This window comes from Dermochelys coriacea, chromosome 4, assembly GCF_009764565.3.
Source record: "Dermochelys coriacea isolate rDerCor1 chromosome 4, rDerCor1.pri.v4, whole genome shotgun sequence".
Taxonomy (NCBI): Eukaryota; Metazoa; Chordata; order Testudines; family Dermochelyidae; genus Dermochelys; species Dermochelys coriacea.
This window is the reverse complement of record NC_050071.1, coordinates 132,026,247-132,044,131: the sequence shown is the minus strand read 5'-3', so window position 1 is coordinate 132,044,131 and position 17,885 is coordinate 132,026,247. Positions and strand designations below refer to the sequence as shown.

Genomic DNA, 17,885 nt, shown 5'->3' with positions numbered 1-17,885 from the left:
CTGTTTTCTTTTCAGTAGCAAAACAGAAAAAGAAAAAAAAAAGAGAGAGAAAAGGGGCGGGAGGGAACCCTAATTGAAAAAACAAAAACATCTCAGTTTTTGGATTTTTACTTCAAGAACTTGGATATTTTTTTAATGAAAAAAATTGAGAAAATGGGAAATTTTTCACAAAACATTTTTTGACCCGTTTTATTGCGAGCACGAGGTTAAAAGAATGAACAGCCTATTCATACAAAGCCCAATCCAAAGCCTGCTGAAGTTGACAAGTTTCCCCCTGACTTCAATGGGCTTTGAACTGGGCCCATAGTGCTTAAGAAAAACAAGCTGTTACAGGGAAAAGATCTGTTACCAGTGCTTAATTTGTAATGAAAGAGATGCCGGGGCTCAAGCAATTTTTCTACTATCGTAACTGACATGGCAAGCCCAGAGGTGCCAGGGCTATGAACTGCCAAGCCTAGAGGTGCCGGAGCTCAGCCCTGACAAGCCCTGGCACAAATTAAACACTGTCTGTGACCAACAGCTTGGTAGGATTCTGTGGGATTTTCTGGAGGCATGGTTTGGTCCTTTATTGTCAGGTAAGCTCTGTGCAAGGCCTGGAGAGAGGCTTACAGTCTTTCCATCTGGACCCCTCCTTTGTTTTAACTCTTCTGCCAGTCATCTGGAAGTTGCTTCTGGGGACTCACCAAGGAAGGTACCACCAGATGATTAGTCATCCACCCCCTTCCGATTAAAACCTCTGACCAATTCTTTTCTCACAGGTATCAGAAGGTTTGTGGTGTGAAAGAGGGAGTGGGAAAGCCCAGCACTGGAGATGGAGCAGGGGCCAGAGTGCAAGAAGGAGATCTCTAGCTCCCTGATGCTATTTGATCAGAGTTTGATTCTGATCTCATTTATAGCTGTGGAATGCCACTGATGTCCGTGAGTTGCTACAGAATTACCTGGTACGGCAAGAGACCCTGCTGCCAATAGGTTGTAGTGTTAAGAGCTGGAGCACGTAAGTGTGGGGAGAGGGGGCTGATGGGTGAGACACTTTATATGCCAAAGAAAGTGCCATATATGCAAATCTATGTGGAAATAGCATTAGATTTCATGTTCCCATGCTGCAGAGACATCTACTGTCCAGGTCAATATCCGCAAACAAGATGGGTGAGATGTATCTGCTTCCCAATGCCAGGCGGGTTATACACAACTTAAACGTCTTAAAGGAGCGAACAAATAACTCAATTAACCATGTGTCCCTCATCATCCCCTCCCTGCTGCCTTGCTGATGAGAAGCAGCTCACACACAGGCTGTGGGCTCTGTCTCCCAGCCCGCCCCCATCACTCCCCCTGCTTCAGCAGACTCAGAAGCCCTCTTGTTCCAGGCTGAAACTCACAAGCTCTCAGGTGCCCTCAGGTCCGAGATGGAGTGGCCTTGGCTCTTTCTCTACCTCTCTCTACACATCACAGGTAACAGAGGAACACGGCGAGTCCTTTGTATGGTGTTAACTAGAGCTGAACCCAAAGTGCAGGAGACTGGGAGGATGCAAAGTGCTGTAGTAACATTGTAACCTCCTCCCCTCCATCGTGTTATATCACAGCTACGGAATGGGATGTTTATAATGTAGCTAAATTACAGTAGGTTATAGATTTAATATATTTTATGTTACATATGTATATATAATATTACATATCTACTGTATAATATTCTAGACATCATTTGGGATTATTTTATTTCAGAGCTATTAGGATTGCTATATTATAGGATATTATCGGTTTAGAATATAATATATTCAAGAATCATCCGCTTAAATTCTGTAGTCAGTTAAATCAGCATATAGCTTCAGGGCGTTGAGATAATGTGGTCATGGAAGGCTATATAAGTACAGGCTATATAAGATTAGATTTACACCAGTGTAACTGTTGGATTTTCCCCCTAGCATCACATAAACTATTGATATACGATGTCATGTTTTATCATAGATATAGTATAGGATGTGTTGATTAAATATTCGCTATATTATAGTCATAGGCTATTACAGCTACAGGATAGCATACATTTTATCAGCATTTAGATCCTAGAGTGTTGGGACCTATAGAAATGCCAATGATATATATGTAGGAGGATGGTATATTATATATACGATATATAAAGTACCTTTTTATTATAGTATTATTTATAGGTACTTTGTGTACTGCATAAAATGCTTTATTGTTGATTTATTATAAGGATACAGATGTTGAGTACACCATAAACTTGCAGATTATGTCACCCGTTTTTTTCAGATCAGGCACCACAAACCATTTTATTTATTCTTTCCAGGAACAGAGACAGGGCAAAAATTCTCCCCTGACTTTATTCTACAGCCTCTGCAATCCCATTGATTACAGTGAGGTCGCAATGGATGTAAATCAGGACAGAATGTAGGGAGTCAATGAACGGAATATTTAATACATTATGAGATGACAGAAACAAGTTACGAATGGAATCTGGTCACATGCGCATCTTGAGAAATTCCAAACAATCGGTGTGCACGTTAGAAACTGCTAAATACTTCTAATGTGGGGGAGGAAAATGGACTGCTTTTTATTATGGACTTTGACTGCAAATGAATATTTATGAAGAGAAGTGCTCCATTATCATCTACTCCAGAGGGGATTTTCAAATGCACTCAGCATTGTTCTAACTCCGCTCTCATTCAAGTCAATGTGAGTTTTACCATTGACTTCAATGGGAGCAGAGATAGGTTAATGCTAAGCAGTTTTGAAAAATCCCATCTTCAATATGAAATGGGCCTTTTCTTTTTATGAATGTTGGGGTGACCACGTAACTCAGAAGGACGGAACAACCAGGAGTAGAGAAGTCTATAAGTATCTATATGGTGAAAAAATATTTAATAATGGGCTCTTCAATCTAGCAGAGAAAGGTATAATATGATCCAAGGGCTGAAAGTTGAAGCTAGACAAATTCAGACTGGAAATAAGGTGTAGATTTTTAATAGGGTAATTAACCACTGGAACAATGTACCAAGGGCTGTGGTGGATTCTCCAACACTGAAATTTATGAAATTGAGATTGGAAGTTTTTCTAAAAGCTCTGCTCTAGGAGTTATTTTGGGGAAGCTCCATGGGTTGTGTTAAACAGGAGGTCAGACTAGATCAGAGGTTCTCAAACTTCTTTGTACTATGTCCCCCTTCTGAGAACAAAAATTACTACATGACCACAGGAGAGGGGACCAAATCTTAAGACCCGCTGCCATTGGGGGGGGGGGGGTAAAGCCAAAGCCTGAGCCACACCGTGCAGGGCAGGGAAGCCAAAACCCCAGGGGTTCAGCCCCAGGCAGGGGGCCTGTAACCTGACCCCTGCCACCCGGGGTGGAAGCCCTAAGGCTTTGGCTTTGGCTCTGGGCAGTGGGGCTCGGGCTTTGGCTTCAGCCCTGGGCCCCAGCAAGTCTAATGCCAGCCCTGGCACCCCCATTAAAGTAGGGTCACAACCCACTTTGGGGTCCCGATCCACAGTTTGAGAACTGCCAGACTAGATGATCACAATGATCCTTTATGGCCTTGGAATCTATGAATGAGATGGTTACCCAGCAAGCAGTCTGTGGGACAGATCCTGAAAACCTTTATGCAAGTAGTCCCATAGACTTTGCGGCACAAGGAAGTGTCTGCCAGAATAAGGGTTTGCAAGGTTGGGCTTCACTACATGAAAATATAATAGACTGTTCACCATCATGTTCCATTTACAGCACAGCTTCCCTTCCCTTTAGTTTTATTTCATCAATGTCAGAGATTTTTGAGAGAGAGAGAGAACGGGAACCATACTACAAAGTCACAGACCACATCTTTATTATAGGCTAAATCCTGCTTGCCTTGCTCAGTGTATTGACATCAATGGGACTATTAACACGAGGAAGGCAAGAAAGATTTCCTATGCTAGTAAATATTGCCCTTACTCAGCAAGCCTTTCTCAGGTGAAATGTCCAGTGACCCAATGGAAATTTTTGCTTGAATAAGAACAACTAGCTTTGGCTTTTTGTTTGTCATAAGGATAGTTTTAGTGCTCCTCCCAGATGCATTCATAGATCAAGCAAGGATATCGCTAAGCCAGTGCTGGCTTAAGAGACCCAGATGAGAGAAAATCGAAAATTAAAATGTAACTACCAGCAGTCTTTACTGAAGTCAAATTCCTCAGTACAGTGCATCAAATACAGAGCTGGTTTAATGTCAATGGACTTGCAGCCACTTATGCCAGTTTTAAAACTGGCTGGCTCCCAATATTTGTAAACCATTAGGAAGGTCAAAAGCCCTGTATCAAAGTCAAGATACAGATCTTGCAAGCTGACCCAAACAGGCAGCCCACTTCATCCGCATGGAGCCCCACGTTAATGAGGTCCCACTTGGAGACCCACTGAGATCCGTCAGGTGCCATTTAGGTGCACGTGTGTGGATTAGTGTGCGGGATAGGGGCCTAAGTATTATTATTACCCAAAGTGACTATAAATAAGCCCAGGATTTTAAAGGAACATGAGCACTTTAAAGTAAAGTGAGTCGAAAGAATAGTAAATATGGCAGGCGACCAGCTTGGCTTAATGGTGAAATCCTAGAGGATCTTAAACATAAAAAAGAAGCTTACAAGAAGTGGAAGGTTGGACATATGACCAGGGAAGAGTATAAAAATATTGCTCGGGCATGTAGGAAAGATATCAGGAGGGCCAAATCGCACCTGGAGCTGCAGCTAGCAAGAGATGTCAAGAGTAACAAGAAGGGTTTCTTCAGGTATGTTGGCAACAAGAAGAAAGCCAAGGAAAGTGTGGGCCCCTTACTGAATGAGGGAGGCAAGCTAGTGACAGAGGATGTGGAAAAAGCTAATGTACTCAATGCTTTTTTTGCCTCTGTTTTCACTAACAAGGTCAGCTCCCAGACTGCTGTGCTGGGCAACACAAAATGGGGAAGAGATGGCCAGCCCTCTGTAGAGATAGAGGTGGTTAGGGACTATTTAGAAAAGCTGGACGTGCACAAGTCCATGGGGCCGGACGAATTGCATCCGAGAGTGCTGAAGGAATTGGCGGCTGTGATTGCAGAGCCCTTGGCCATTATCTTTGAAAACTCGTGGCGAACGGGGGAAGTCCCGGATGACTGGAAAAAGGCTAATGTAGTGCCCATCTTTAAAAAAGGGAAGAAGGAGGATCCTGGGAACTACAGGCCGGTCAGCCTCACCTCAGTCCCTGGAAAAATCATGGAGCAGGTCCTCAAAGAATCAATCCTGAAGCACTTAGAGGAGAGGAAAGTGATCAGGAACAGTCAGCATGGATTCACCAAGGGAAGGTCATGCCTGACTAATCTAATCGCCTTTTATGATGAGATTACTGGTTCTGTGGATGAAGGGAAAGCAGTGGATGTATTATTTCTTGACTTTAGCAAAGCTTTTGACACGGTCTCCCACAGCATTCTTGTCAGCAAGTTAAGGAAGTATGGGCTGGATGAATGCACTATAAGGTGGGTAGAAAGCTGGCTAGATTGTCGGGCTCAACGGGTAGTGATCAATGGCTCCATGTCTAGTTGGCAGCCGGTGTCAAGTGGAGTGCCCCAGGGGTCGGTCCTGGGGCCCGTTTTGTTCAATATCTTCATAAATGATCTGGAGGATGGTGTGGATTGCACTCTCAGCAAATTTGCGGATGATACTAAACTGGGAGGAGTGGTAGATACGCTGGAGGGGAGGGATAGGATACAGAAGGACCTAGACAAATTGGAGGATTGGGCCAAAAGAAATCTAATGAGGTTCAATAAGGATAAATGCAGGGTCCTGCACTTAGGATGGAAGAATCCAATGCACCGCTACAGACTAGGGACCGAATGGCTCGGCAGCAGTTCTGCGGAAAAGGACCTAGGGGTGACAGTGGACGAGAAGCTGGATATGAGTCAGCAGTGTGCCCTTGTTGCCAAGAAGGCCAATGGCATTTTGGGTTGTATAAGTAGGGGCATAGCGAGCAGATCGAGGGACGTGATCGTTCCCCTCTATTCGACACTGGTGAGGCCTCATCTGGAGTACTGTGTCCAGTTTTGGGCCCCACACTACAGGAAGGATGTGGATAAATTGGAAAGAGTACAACGAAGGGCAACAAAAATGATTAGGGGTCTAGAGCACATGACTTATGAGGAGAGGCTGAGGGAGCTGGGATTGTTTAGTCTGCAGAAGAGAAGAATGAGGGGGGATTTGATAGCTGCTTTCAACTACCTGAAAGGGGGTTTCAAAGAGGATGGCTCTAGACTGTTCTCAATGGTAGCAGATGACAGAACGAGGAGTAATGGTCTCAAGTTGCAATGGGGGAGGTTTAGATTGGATATTAGGAAAAACTTTTTCACTAAGAGGGTGGTGAAACACTGGAATGCGTTACCTAGGGAGGTGGTAGAATCTCCTTCCTTAGAGGTTTTTAAGGTCAGGCTTGACAAAGCCCTGGCTGGGATGATTTAACTGGGACTTGGTCCTGCTTTGAGCAGGGGGTTGGACTAGATGACCTTCTGGGGTCCCTTCCAACCCTGATATTCTATGATTCTATGATTCTATGATTCTAAAGGGGCAAGAAATATGAGACAAGACTACAAAGGGCAGGCCCTTAAAACATGCACAGGAAATAAGTGGCTCTTGGTTGTTTTTACTCTGTTGCATCATCTCCAGAGATTGTTGTTTTGTTTGCTGAAAACCTGAGACCCCTCTATTATTCTCGCCTAAGCCTGTACACACACACACATCAGCACACCAAGGCAGAAAATTGTAAGGGAGGTAATATTTTCCAAAGGCTGAGTTCAGTATTGCCAGCCCTAAGCACTCAAAAACCATGAGTCAAGCCCTGCAAATCGCAAAGTAGATATAAAGCTCACTAATGAGATAGTGAACATGGCTTCCTTTTTATTTTCCTGCTTGTTTTTGAGTCTGTGGAGTGACATTTTCCAGCTTTCCTCAGCGATCATGAAGGCTAAAAACATTACTTTTGTAATGAAAGCTGAGAGTCTAACATAATCTCCTGGCTCCAGGCACTGGGACTTTAAGAAAAACACTAAATATCGTGAGACTCACAATAAAATCATGAGAGTTGGCAATGGTATGTTAATATTATTATTCAGTATCCTATCCCACTGTTGCTCATGTTTCCAGCTATGAAGATTCACGACATGGAATCATTTGTTTGTCTCAAAAATAAATTCTAAGAACAATAAGTAAAAAGACCAGAGTAGGATACTTTTACACAGGGAGAGTAGCACCTTTCTTCACAAATATTCCTATTGAAGTCACTGGGCAAGTCTGCAAACCAATAATCCCACTTAGTAGCACCTTACTCCTCTAACAGTTCCACTGAGCTCAGTGGGAGTCATTGAGCCGTAATGTACAATTGCATGTACATAAGAGTATTACTGAATCTGTCTCTAAGAGATGATTCACAGAGTACGATCCTACTCAATGTGAGTGAGGAGATCAACATCTGGCCCTTGTTATTCTCTCTTTTATTTTAATTCTGTGACTATCCAAGCTCCAGGTACTTGCAAAACTCTGAATCCACACAATCTATCGAATGCAAGAGGTGAGAGAATAAGCAAAATAGCTGCCCCTCTCGACCACCAAGTCTCTGGTTATATTCATCCATGATTAAATAACAGAAGCAGTCTGGAGAAATCATCAACTGGTATAAATTGGCAGAGCTCCACTCATGTCAATAGAGCTATTCTGTTTTGACACCAGCTGAGGATCTGGCCCATGGTAGGATTGTCAGTATGAATAAATGTATATTAATACATAAAAACCCACAGGGATTTGGCTCCTCTGGGGAGCCAAGTGCCTTCAGCTCCCATTGACTTCAGTATATTATCTATTTTTATGTGTGTTGTTTGCTGCATTTATCACTTGAGTAAGCTGTAATTCTTCTTTTGACATGTTTTGATACCTTATCTGGAGTTATCTTCAGCCTCTTTGCTGCCTTTCCAGGCAGAGAAAATCCAGTGAACAAACTAGAAAAGAACTGTCAAAAGAAATTGAAACATGCCCAAAGAATGGCAAAACACCAAAGACAAAGAAAGGCAAAAAAAAAAATACTTTCCCTTTCTAAGATGTGGAAGCCCCATTGGCTGGGATTTTTAAAAGTGGACCGGACAACATACTAGAAATAGAGCTAGCTAGCTATGATCTTTTATAGATACCCATAGAGCCAGGTAGAGAGCACCAGCCACTGTAGTATCTAGGCACTGGTTACAAAATGTTGGGATGGCAAGAAGATTAATAAGGAACAATCCACCACTCGCATGAAATAGGAGCTAGATTTCCTAATAGGTCTGTTATAGCCCTAATTTGTGTGACCCCCATAATTCCATGAACAGAGAAACTACGAAGCTCATGAAGAAATCCTTTAATTATGTATAGGAAAAAATTTTTGACCACAAACATGTTATTTACTTCCTCGTAGGTTGCCAGAAAACCCCAGCTTTATTTCAGACTCCATCACATATTGTAGCTCTGAACAACAGTACAGTGGAAATGGTCTGTGCAATGAAAAATGAACAGCTTTCCCATTTAGGGATCTATTGGTACCGATGGAGCAAGGAGAGCCAAGAATTCCAGTATATACTATTTTCAAATGTTTTGCACAAACACACTCTCGGTGACGACATTGACAAAGATAAGTTTAATGTGAATAAAGGAAGCTTTCGGCAGTCATACACTCTGAAGATCAGCAAGCTTCAGCCTTTGGACACTGGTACATATTACTGCGCTGTCTCCCAATACTCAGAGCTGCTCTTTGGCAATGGAACGGAGCTTAGCGTGGGTAAGTGCTGTTTCAGACTGGCACATCCACTCCAAAATCTCACAAGGCTTGGCCGAGATGCTGTTACAATAGAAAGGTTAGAATAATAAAAATAACCCAGATAGAAAAGGTTTCAGAGTAACAGTCGTGTTAGTCTGTATTCGCAAAAAGAAAAGGAGTACTTGTGGCACCTTAGAGACTAACAAATTTTCTGAGGCTGTGGATGGCACTGTGTTCTGCATGGCTGAGGTTATGGGGTAAGCGATGCTGCTTTTCCACAATTTCAGCTCGTGCACGTCGGCGGAAGTAGTCTCTAAGGTGCCACAAGTACTCCTTTTCTTTTTGCAGATAGAAAAGGTAACTGGGCACAAATCGGTGCCTAAATCCTGCTCGCCTTTCTCATTGTTTTCATTGAGACTATCCACATGAGCAAGGCATGAAAGGTCTGGACCCTGGATTGTGCTTGAAGAGATCTTAGAGACTATATTAGCCAGAAAATCTGGCAGGAAAAGGTATAGCAATAACCGCTGGCTTGAATACAAAGCTAGACAAATTCAGGCTGGAAGTTAAGGCACGAAATTTAAAAAGGGAGGGAAATTAATCACTGGAACAATTTACCCAGGGTTGTGGTGGATTCTCCATCACTGGCAATTGTTAAATCAACACTGGATGTTTTTTCTAAAAGATCTGCTTGAGTTCACACAGGAATTATTTCAGGGAGGTTCCATGGCCTGTGTTACGTAGGAGGTCAGACTAGATAATCACAGGTCCCTTCTGGCCTTAGAATCTATGACTCTGTGAAATGTAGGGCAATTGCTTCCAGTGTTATAAGGCTGCTAATAAGTTGTAATTTTTCACCACTGTCTGTTTCTCAGTCCTGATCACAGCATGAGCACTGCTGTGCTCTGATAATTGTTGTGTAAAGGAGCCTTTCAAAGGAATGCTACTCGAACCTGGAAGATTCACGTTTATTATCCTTCTCTAATTCCAGTGCTGTTTTTGCTCTTAATTTGGATTATTTCTCCACTTGAGTTCACAGCTCATTCTCCAGCACTGATTCTGTTTCTTACCTGGCATTTACCGATATCCTAACACCCCCATTAAATCATGGGGGGCTGATCATCTAGCTCAGAGGGTTGGTGACGGGATACTGAGGCTTTCATATCCAGTTCTCCCCTGGCAAGTCCTGACAGGCTGACAGCTCTCACCATCCAGGGACTGTTTAGGACCCTATGTGAAATGGGTCTCAATCCAGTTCCTACTCCATCACAACTGGCACACCCTTGCAATGTGGTTGGCAATCTCAGCAGGGACAGCAGCTCAGGACTGCTGGGGCCATGGAGACTGAACTACATTCTGATTCCTAGAGCTGGTCCTGCTAGGTCAGAGCTGAGGCACATTGGTGTACTTGTGTGGGGAAGCTGGCACTGCTGATTCCTGCAATCTGATCCAGCAGCACCCTGGTGCTGGGCTGATGAAATCTGTGGCACTCCTTAGAAGCACAGGGTCCACCCACATGGCTCCAACTACTGGTTTGACAATGTTGCCTGTGCCTGTTCTGGGCGTAAACAGAGAATTTCAGCCCCAGGGCTGTCAGACCAAAACCTTTTGTGAGCTCTAAATTGAAATCAGTGGGACTTTATGTGGGCTTAAGGATCTGAGCTATAGGATGCTATTGTAGGGCCTTAGAGAACCTCTTTGAAATTCTCAGGCATTCAGCAATAGTGTCCAATCCACAGCTTCTCCACTATGTAGCAAAGGGTAGAAAAAGCACTGCACTTTGATCACAGTACATGATCATGTGCTTAAAATCCTTCCTCATGGCTTCACTTTGGAGCTAGGTACATCCTAAGGTGATAAAAACCTTCAATCTAAAGTGTATATTTAACAGGGATATAATTATGGTCATTGGCTTTAAAATGTTCCCAGTCTTCCATCGTGAAGAATCCCCAGTCCTTTGCTCGTTGCAAATAAATACGCCGGCATTTACTTCCATTGTGTTGGCTAAGTGTGTCCCTTTTCTATCCTTGCTTACTTGAAAGAAAAGCTCTTTGAAGACAAAGGAAAATTATCTGAACAGCTATACGAAAACAGTGGTTTCAAAAACATGCTGCTGTCATCCAGTCAGAATGAAAACATTGAGATTTAAAGCTGACCCCAATATATTGAGTTAAAGAAACAGGGGTTCCCCTCTCATATGTAAGCAAAATCACGGTTCACTGGGAGTTTTTTTCTTTTTTCCTTTGGCATCCATGACAAAATACTCTGATTTCATTTTTTTTAATGTCTATTGTTAAGTAATTAAACAAAAATAGGAAAGAAGTTATACAGGTAAATCCCAATGATCCAGATGTCTCCTGGGACATCTGACACTTTTGGCGTGTCCATGTCATTACAATAAATTGTGGTTTCTATACGAATTTCAGTTCCCGAGGGAAAGAAATGAATTTTGGATAGCCCAGACTTTTGGTTAACTGGTGTTTGAATGATCTGATTTTATTTGTAATTGTATAATAGAGGGCGGTTTTGTTTGGCTGATTGGTTGTTTTTTGTCATTAGAGGTTTTTCTGGCCTGACTTCTTAGAGAGATAAATATGTTAAATTATAACTCATAAAGTCAATAATAAGCCACAGGCCTTATTTAATCACTGTTATAGTCAGCAAAATACTACTCCAAGCAAAGCTTTCTATATGATGGCCAGGGACCAGAGGCAGAGATGTTTTGATATCCCCTTGGGATGTTGCTGTTGCTATTGGTTTGATGTGATATGCACGCGGATCCTACCATGATGGATATCAGGCCAAAACCTTATGATAGACATGTGGAAAATATTCAGTCTATATTAGACTGAAGACAATGTGAGCTGAAGGTAAATTAGAGAATTTTGCAGAATCAAGCCCCAATATAGGGTTTTGTGCAGAAATTTCTTTCTGGTAGCCCCTCCCCCCCACTTTCTCAACTATCATGAAAAATAATAATCTGTGATACTGTAAAATACAAGATATGGTTTGGAAATTTAGCAGAAAATGTGTTAACCCAATCTTAGGGACAGATCCTCTAAACACTTAGCCCACATCTTGTAATATGTCCAGTGGTAAGTACTATTCCTGGTAGGAAGTGTTACAGCTCAGGAGATAGCTACCAGTATGCTTTTTCCACCAGTATAGCATGATATCACTGCCCTTGTTCATTCAATATACTGTAATACTGGGCATTTCTTTAAATGCTATTGGCTAGATCAGGGGTCTCAACTCAAATGATCACGAGTGCCCCATGAGGATTAGTACATTGGCCCGAGGGCCACACCACTCACCACCCCCACACTGCCCCGGCCCTGCCCCCACTCCACCCCTTCCGCGACGCCCCTTCCCTGCCCCGCCTCTTACCACCCTTTCCCTGCCCCCATTCCAACCCCTTCCCTGAAAGCCGGGAAGCTCCCATTGACCGGGAATGGGGAACTGCAGCCAATGGGAGCTTCGGGGGAGGTACCTGGAGGAGTGGCCAGGGCAACACACAGACCCCTGTGCCCCCCCTCCTCCTCCAGGTCCTGGCCTCTTCCCGGAGCGGTGCAGGGGCAGGGCAGGCAGGCAGGGAGCCTGCCCTGCCCCCGGGGCACGCCGGCCCGAGCCACTCTAGGTAAATGCTGGAGGGACTGCAGGGAGCTGGCAGGCCACAGAAAATAACCCTGCAGGCCGCGTGTTTGAGACCCCTGGGCTAGATCTTGCTTTCTTTACTAACACTTGAGTAGTACCTTACTCATTGAAATCTGGGGTCCTGTATAATTATAAATTCACCTACCAGATATGGGATAATTGCTTGTATTTGGGCAGAATTTGAGGTTACTGAAATTCTTCGAAAACTTAATGACTAGTAATTATGGTGTTTAGAAAAATAACTGGCATGAAAGGACCCAATTCTGCACCCACACAGCAAAACTCCCATGAACTGAATGGGAACAGGATCGGGCCCCTTCACACTAGTTATTTTCCTAAATATTTAGAGGCTGTTTAAAAAAAAACAAACCCACACACATACATTCTCAGGCCAGGATCTTCAAAAGCAACTACTGATTTAGGGTGCCCTATATCAAGACTCACCCCATCTTATCCCCACCCTACCTATCATCTCTCATTCAGTATTGAAAAGTCGACTCCTGTCGCTGATCAGCCCACATTGCCCAACCTCTATCATCCACTTGTTAAATTTTCAAACAAATACTTTCACGTTTTCACCAGTGTTTCCTGGCAGGCTTGGAATTTGCTCCCTGTAAACATCCACAAAACCACCTCATTAGCCTCCTTCAAAACCCTCCTTAAAACTCTCTTTTGTCATGAGGCCTCCAAGAAACTTGACAAAGGTTAGGCTGCTGGGGTTCTGTGACCAGAGCCTGCCGAACAGTATTGTCTCTGCTGCCTTGTACACCTCAGTCAACCTGTCTGTATCCATGTGACGATGCTTGTTTTGGACTTACATTTTAAGCTCTGTGGGTCCAGGAGCCGTCTTTTGTTCTGTGTTTGTATAGCCCCAGCACAACATGATCCTGGTCCATGACTGGGGCTCCAAGGTACAATGCTAATAATTATCCATGAGACACATTAAAGGGCCTTGCTGTTCAGAGCGTAAATTCTTAGTATTATTTTGAAAATCAGGATCCTTTAAGATGTCTCAATCTGGACACCCAAAATCAGAGGTCACTTTTGAAAATCTTGGCCTAAATGTCAAAACTCCTTGTCCCATATTATGACCTAACCACTTGCCAAGCATCAACCTTTTCTATACAAAGTTATTTAAAGATACAAGAGTGCAACACTTCCATTCATTTGGGATTTACAACAATTCTGTTCATTGTGGGGGGGGGGAGGGAAAGGGTTCCTTTTAGCCCTAAAGATTGTCAAAGATTTTTCCTCATTACTCTTAACGTGTCGTTTAAATGTCTTCCGTGCTATGTCACATTAATCCTATTTTCATCATTTCAGTCAACTCTTTGCCTTCCACTGAAAAACCTACAGAGAAAACACTGCCCCCAAAGAAACCTTTGAGGTGCAAAACCTCCAGCATAACTCCTGCTAAAATGAAAGGTAGGGCACTGCCTTTTGCTGGGCATCTTTGCAATGTAGCGTGGGCCAAATTGATCCTGAGTGCAATTCGGTTTAACCAATGGAGTCATACTGGGAATGAGCTGCTTCAATATATTCCATTTTCTTAGCTGCCCCGATGTAACTCTGGGTGAGGCCACTGAAGTGGAGGGCACTCTCTGGGCCCTGGCACAGAGTCATGAAACACTTCTCTGAAAAAAATGTAGGTACATAAAAACACAGGGATCTGGTCTCTCCCCTTGATACAGGCACATGACTCCCACTGATGCTAGTAGCAGTTATGTTCATGTCTGTATCTGACAGAGCTTCAGTACCTGGCACTGCCCCGGCCCTAGGGACCTGCTTCAAAGGGGATCCTCCACCCCAGAGGGGATTCTAAGCAAAAGAGAATGCAGCTCAGGGGCTATCCCTACCCTGGCCTGTCCACTTCTACACACAGCCCACCCAGTCCCTGCCCAACCCACCACCCCCAGATCCATGAGAAGTGGAGGGGGCCCCATGGAGGTGGGGGGGGTAGGACAGGACTGTATCCCTGAGGAAGCTGAGCCGCCTTCTGAGTGAAAGAGGACAGATCTATGTGTGGATCTGGAGACACAATGCCCCCTCCTATGCCCCAGGAGTGTTTCTTTCAAAGGTATTGTGTGTAACTGGCACAGTCGGCCAGCTGCTGTTGTTTACTATAATACTAATTGTATGTTTCTTTTGGTTTCTAGGTTCTTCCTGCAGCGGCTTCATCTGGGCCCCATTAGTGACATGTGCTGTTATTTTACTGTTGTCTCTGGTTGTTGCCATCCGTCGCTTTCAGCGTAAGTGCTGGGCACAGCAAATGGGTCGCGCTGCTACCGGAGCTTTTCACTCCTCTGAGGGGGGTTTCTCCATGTGTGGAATTCACCTTTCCCACTCAGAAGGAGGCACTCTCTCCTGCCCCAGCACCCTGCAGAGAGCCTCTGGTGGGTCCAAAGATCCATTTGGGAAGGAAGCAGAGGATGGGGGAGACAGGTCTCGCAGGAAACCCGTCATCCATCCCAAATCCCACAGGGTTAAAAATGCATGCAGCCTGGGGCGGTGTGCACACAAATCCAGTGTGAATATGTTACAGGTCCCCTCTCTCCGCTGATCCACGGACGATATGCATCTGTTGCAACCCCCAGCTACAGAGCTTCAACTGCTCATGTTTTTAGCTCTTGCGGTCCCCAGTTCAATCCCAGGTGCATCAGCCAAGATGGCGGCCCTCACACATTTCTGCTCCTCATCCCAGCATAGAGGAGCATCCGCACTCTTCAGACAGGGCCTCAAGGAGCAGCTGCAGGCTGGGAAACCCTGGCAGGACAGCTCCAGTGGGGGAAAGGGGAGGGGGGTCTTGAGGAGGCAGAGATGTCTGGGAGTGGGAGCAGGGAATATCAGGAGTTCAGGAGAGAGCTTTGTGGGGTGGAAGTGCTAGAAGCCAAGGAACTGTTCTCCTGAGCTACTGCCTGTCTCCTTTCAGGGCTGCGTAGGAGACTGCGGCTTCGCTTCAACAAACAGTAAGTGCTCTTGGTTGTGTTCTGCTGCAAAAAATGTAGCTGTGCTTTTCTCATGCGTGAGCTAGTGCTAACAAAAATGAATGTGGGGGAACAATCCCACGAGGTGCTGAGCACCTCCTGTATGCCGCTGCGTGTCTTCAAGTGCCCTCAGCTCCTGATAAAGTAAGTGAGAATTGAGGACTCTCAGCACCTCACAGGAAGCACTCAGCACCACACAGAATCGAGTGTGTCTGTGCAACTCCTTCGACTCTGATAATGAAGGCATCCCATAGGAAAGGGAAGCAGTCTGTCTGTTTTCACCTCCTGCAGCTTGGGGTAGTTTTCACCCCATTATTGCTAGGCCCAGAAAAGGTGTTTTCTCCCCAAGTGTTGGCTGTTTCAGGTGCCGAAAGCTTAAACATGGGCCTGTTATCACACAAGATGGGCTGAAAGCAAACTCTCAGGCCAGAACTCCCTTACCCACACCCTCTCCACAGCTTCGGACAGAATATTACAGCTAGATCCTCAAATACTCCCATGTTCAGAGGGGCTCAGCTCTGAATCAGAACTTTCAACTCAGGCCCATCTGCAGATAGCACTAAATGATCCATAGAGACATAGGACATGTCACATGGCAACAGACCAGTTCCCAAATTGTGCCACTGGCAAACAAGATCCAGCCTGTACAAACTTCCTTGGATTCTCTCTATGCCTTGGCCACATTTTAAATCCTCCCCGAGCAGCTGGATATTCTGAGAGCTGCTTTGGATGTGGTTTCTTCATCTGTATGTGACAGGAAGTGAGGAGTGGCATGCGGGCAAAACCCAGCATGGTTTATCCACCCAAAAATCATGTTAATCTACAGCTGGTCCTCTTTTCAACTAGCAAGGGATTACTGACTGTGAAGGAGGCATGTCTGGCAGCCACTGAATGAAAGTCAAAAAGGAAGAGCTGGGCTGCGTGTCCAAAGATGCCTCCTGCCTGGGAGATCAGTTAAGCTGAGGAATGGTCTCAGAAGGGAGGGGGAAAGGAAGCCCCAGAAATCTGGCCATTTAATGCTACCCTTGATAGGCCTGGAATAACAGAGAGTGGCGGGGGAGGGAGAGGGGGGCGGGGGGCTAGAATGATGAACTACAGTGACAGTCTTTCCATGACAGCAGAGCTATGTGAAGATGTTCTCATGGGCTCTTGGTGAACCTTGACAGACCTTGTTCACAAAGCAGAAAAAAATCCATGAACTTCCTCCTGAAAGTAGGACTCTCACTCCAGCTCCTAGAGCCACATCTAGCCCCATTGAGCTCCAGAGACCTGTGCACCTTCTCTGCTCTGCCCTGCCCTGCTAGCCTGTCCCTTTGTCTGCTTTGCTCAAATGGCCCCCTGCCCCAGTCATCAGGATTGCATTCCAGGTGGCTGCCTCCCTTCTTCCAATTCTTCCTGCCCCCCAGTCCATAGGAGTCTGCTGGGTGGACAGGGTACGCATGCCATTCCAGTAGGGCAGCGACAGAAGAAACACCATCTCCCACTCCTATGACTGCTAGACTTAGCTCAGGAGCTGGTAGTGCCCCAGAACGTGCTCCCCAGACCTTGCTTCTTGGGAGAGTGTCCCCCATACACACACACACTCCCTCTGTTATTGGTTGGGGAGGGCTGAGTGCATTCTGCTCCATGCCCACGCTGCCACTTATGGATTGGGATGCTTGTCCATCTCTTGTTGATGTGGATCAGCGCATACCATTGTTAACTGTTGTTCTGGGTCACAGATTACTTGCTAACTTAGCACCATGATGTCTGATTTTTCATTCTTCTCAGTTTCCCCTTTGCCAGGCTGTTTTTTGTTCATTATTACTAGGACTCTAGTAATGCATAGTCTGAAGAGGGCAGTATTTTCTATTTTGTTCCTGGACTTTGGCCCAGACCCTCAAAGTATTTAGGCATGTAAATCCCACTAGAACCAATGAGAGTCAGGCACCCAAATACCTGGAGGATCTGGACCTTTGCGCTTTGCAACATGTACTCTTTGCCAAGAGGACTAACATCTTTGTATCTCCCAATACTTTAGGGTTCTTAAGTAAGATGAATGCCTGGAGGATTCTTCTGTGTTGCACATCAGATGGCTACTGTAAACGCCACACGAAATCAACACCTGGAACACATGAACCAGGAGGAATGTTATGGAAAACAATCTGAGACTTGAAATGCAGAGTAGATATTTGTTCTCTGAGATTTACCAGTCATGTACCACAGCTGTGTTAGTATTCTCTCACTTACTACAGCTTAAAGAAAAGGAGGACTTGTGGCATCTTAGAGACTAACAAATTTATTTGAGCATAAGCTTTCATGAGCTACAGCTCACTTCATCGGATGCATTCAGCTGTAGCTCACAAAAGCTTATGCTCAAATAAATTTGTTATTCTCTAAGGTGCCACAAGTCCTCCTTTTCTTTTTGCGAATACAGACTAACACGGCTGCTACTCTGAAACCTGTTACTACAGCTTACAAATTGTAGGGTCAGG

The 17,885-nt window shown here is 44.7% G+C and overlaps 1 protein-coding gene across 1 annotated transcript; it reads left to right on the top strand.

The window, feature by feature from the left end:
- The first annotated feature begins 1,300 nt into the window (after window positions 1-1,300).
- On the top strand, window positions 1,301-17,569 carry CD8B (CD8b molecule). The gene is made up of 6 exons (XM_038400134.2): window positions 1,301-1,449; window positions 8,435-8,794; window positions 13,751-13,852; window positions 14,584-14,676; window positions 15,357-15,393; window positions 17,432-17,569. Exons 1-6 carry the CDS (start codon window positions 1,404-1,406, stop codon window positions 17,442-17,444), a joined length of 651 nt encoding a protein of 216 aa, XP_038256062.1. The 5' UTR covers window positions 1,301-1,403; the 3' UTR covers window positions 17,445-17,569.
- The last annotated feature ends 316 nt before the right edge of the window (window positions 17,570-17,885 follow it).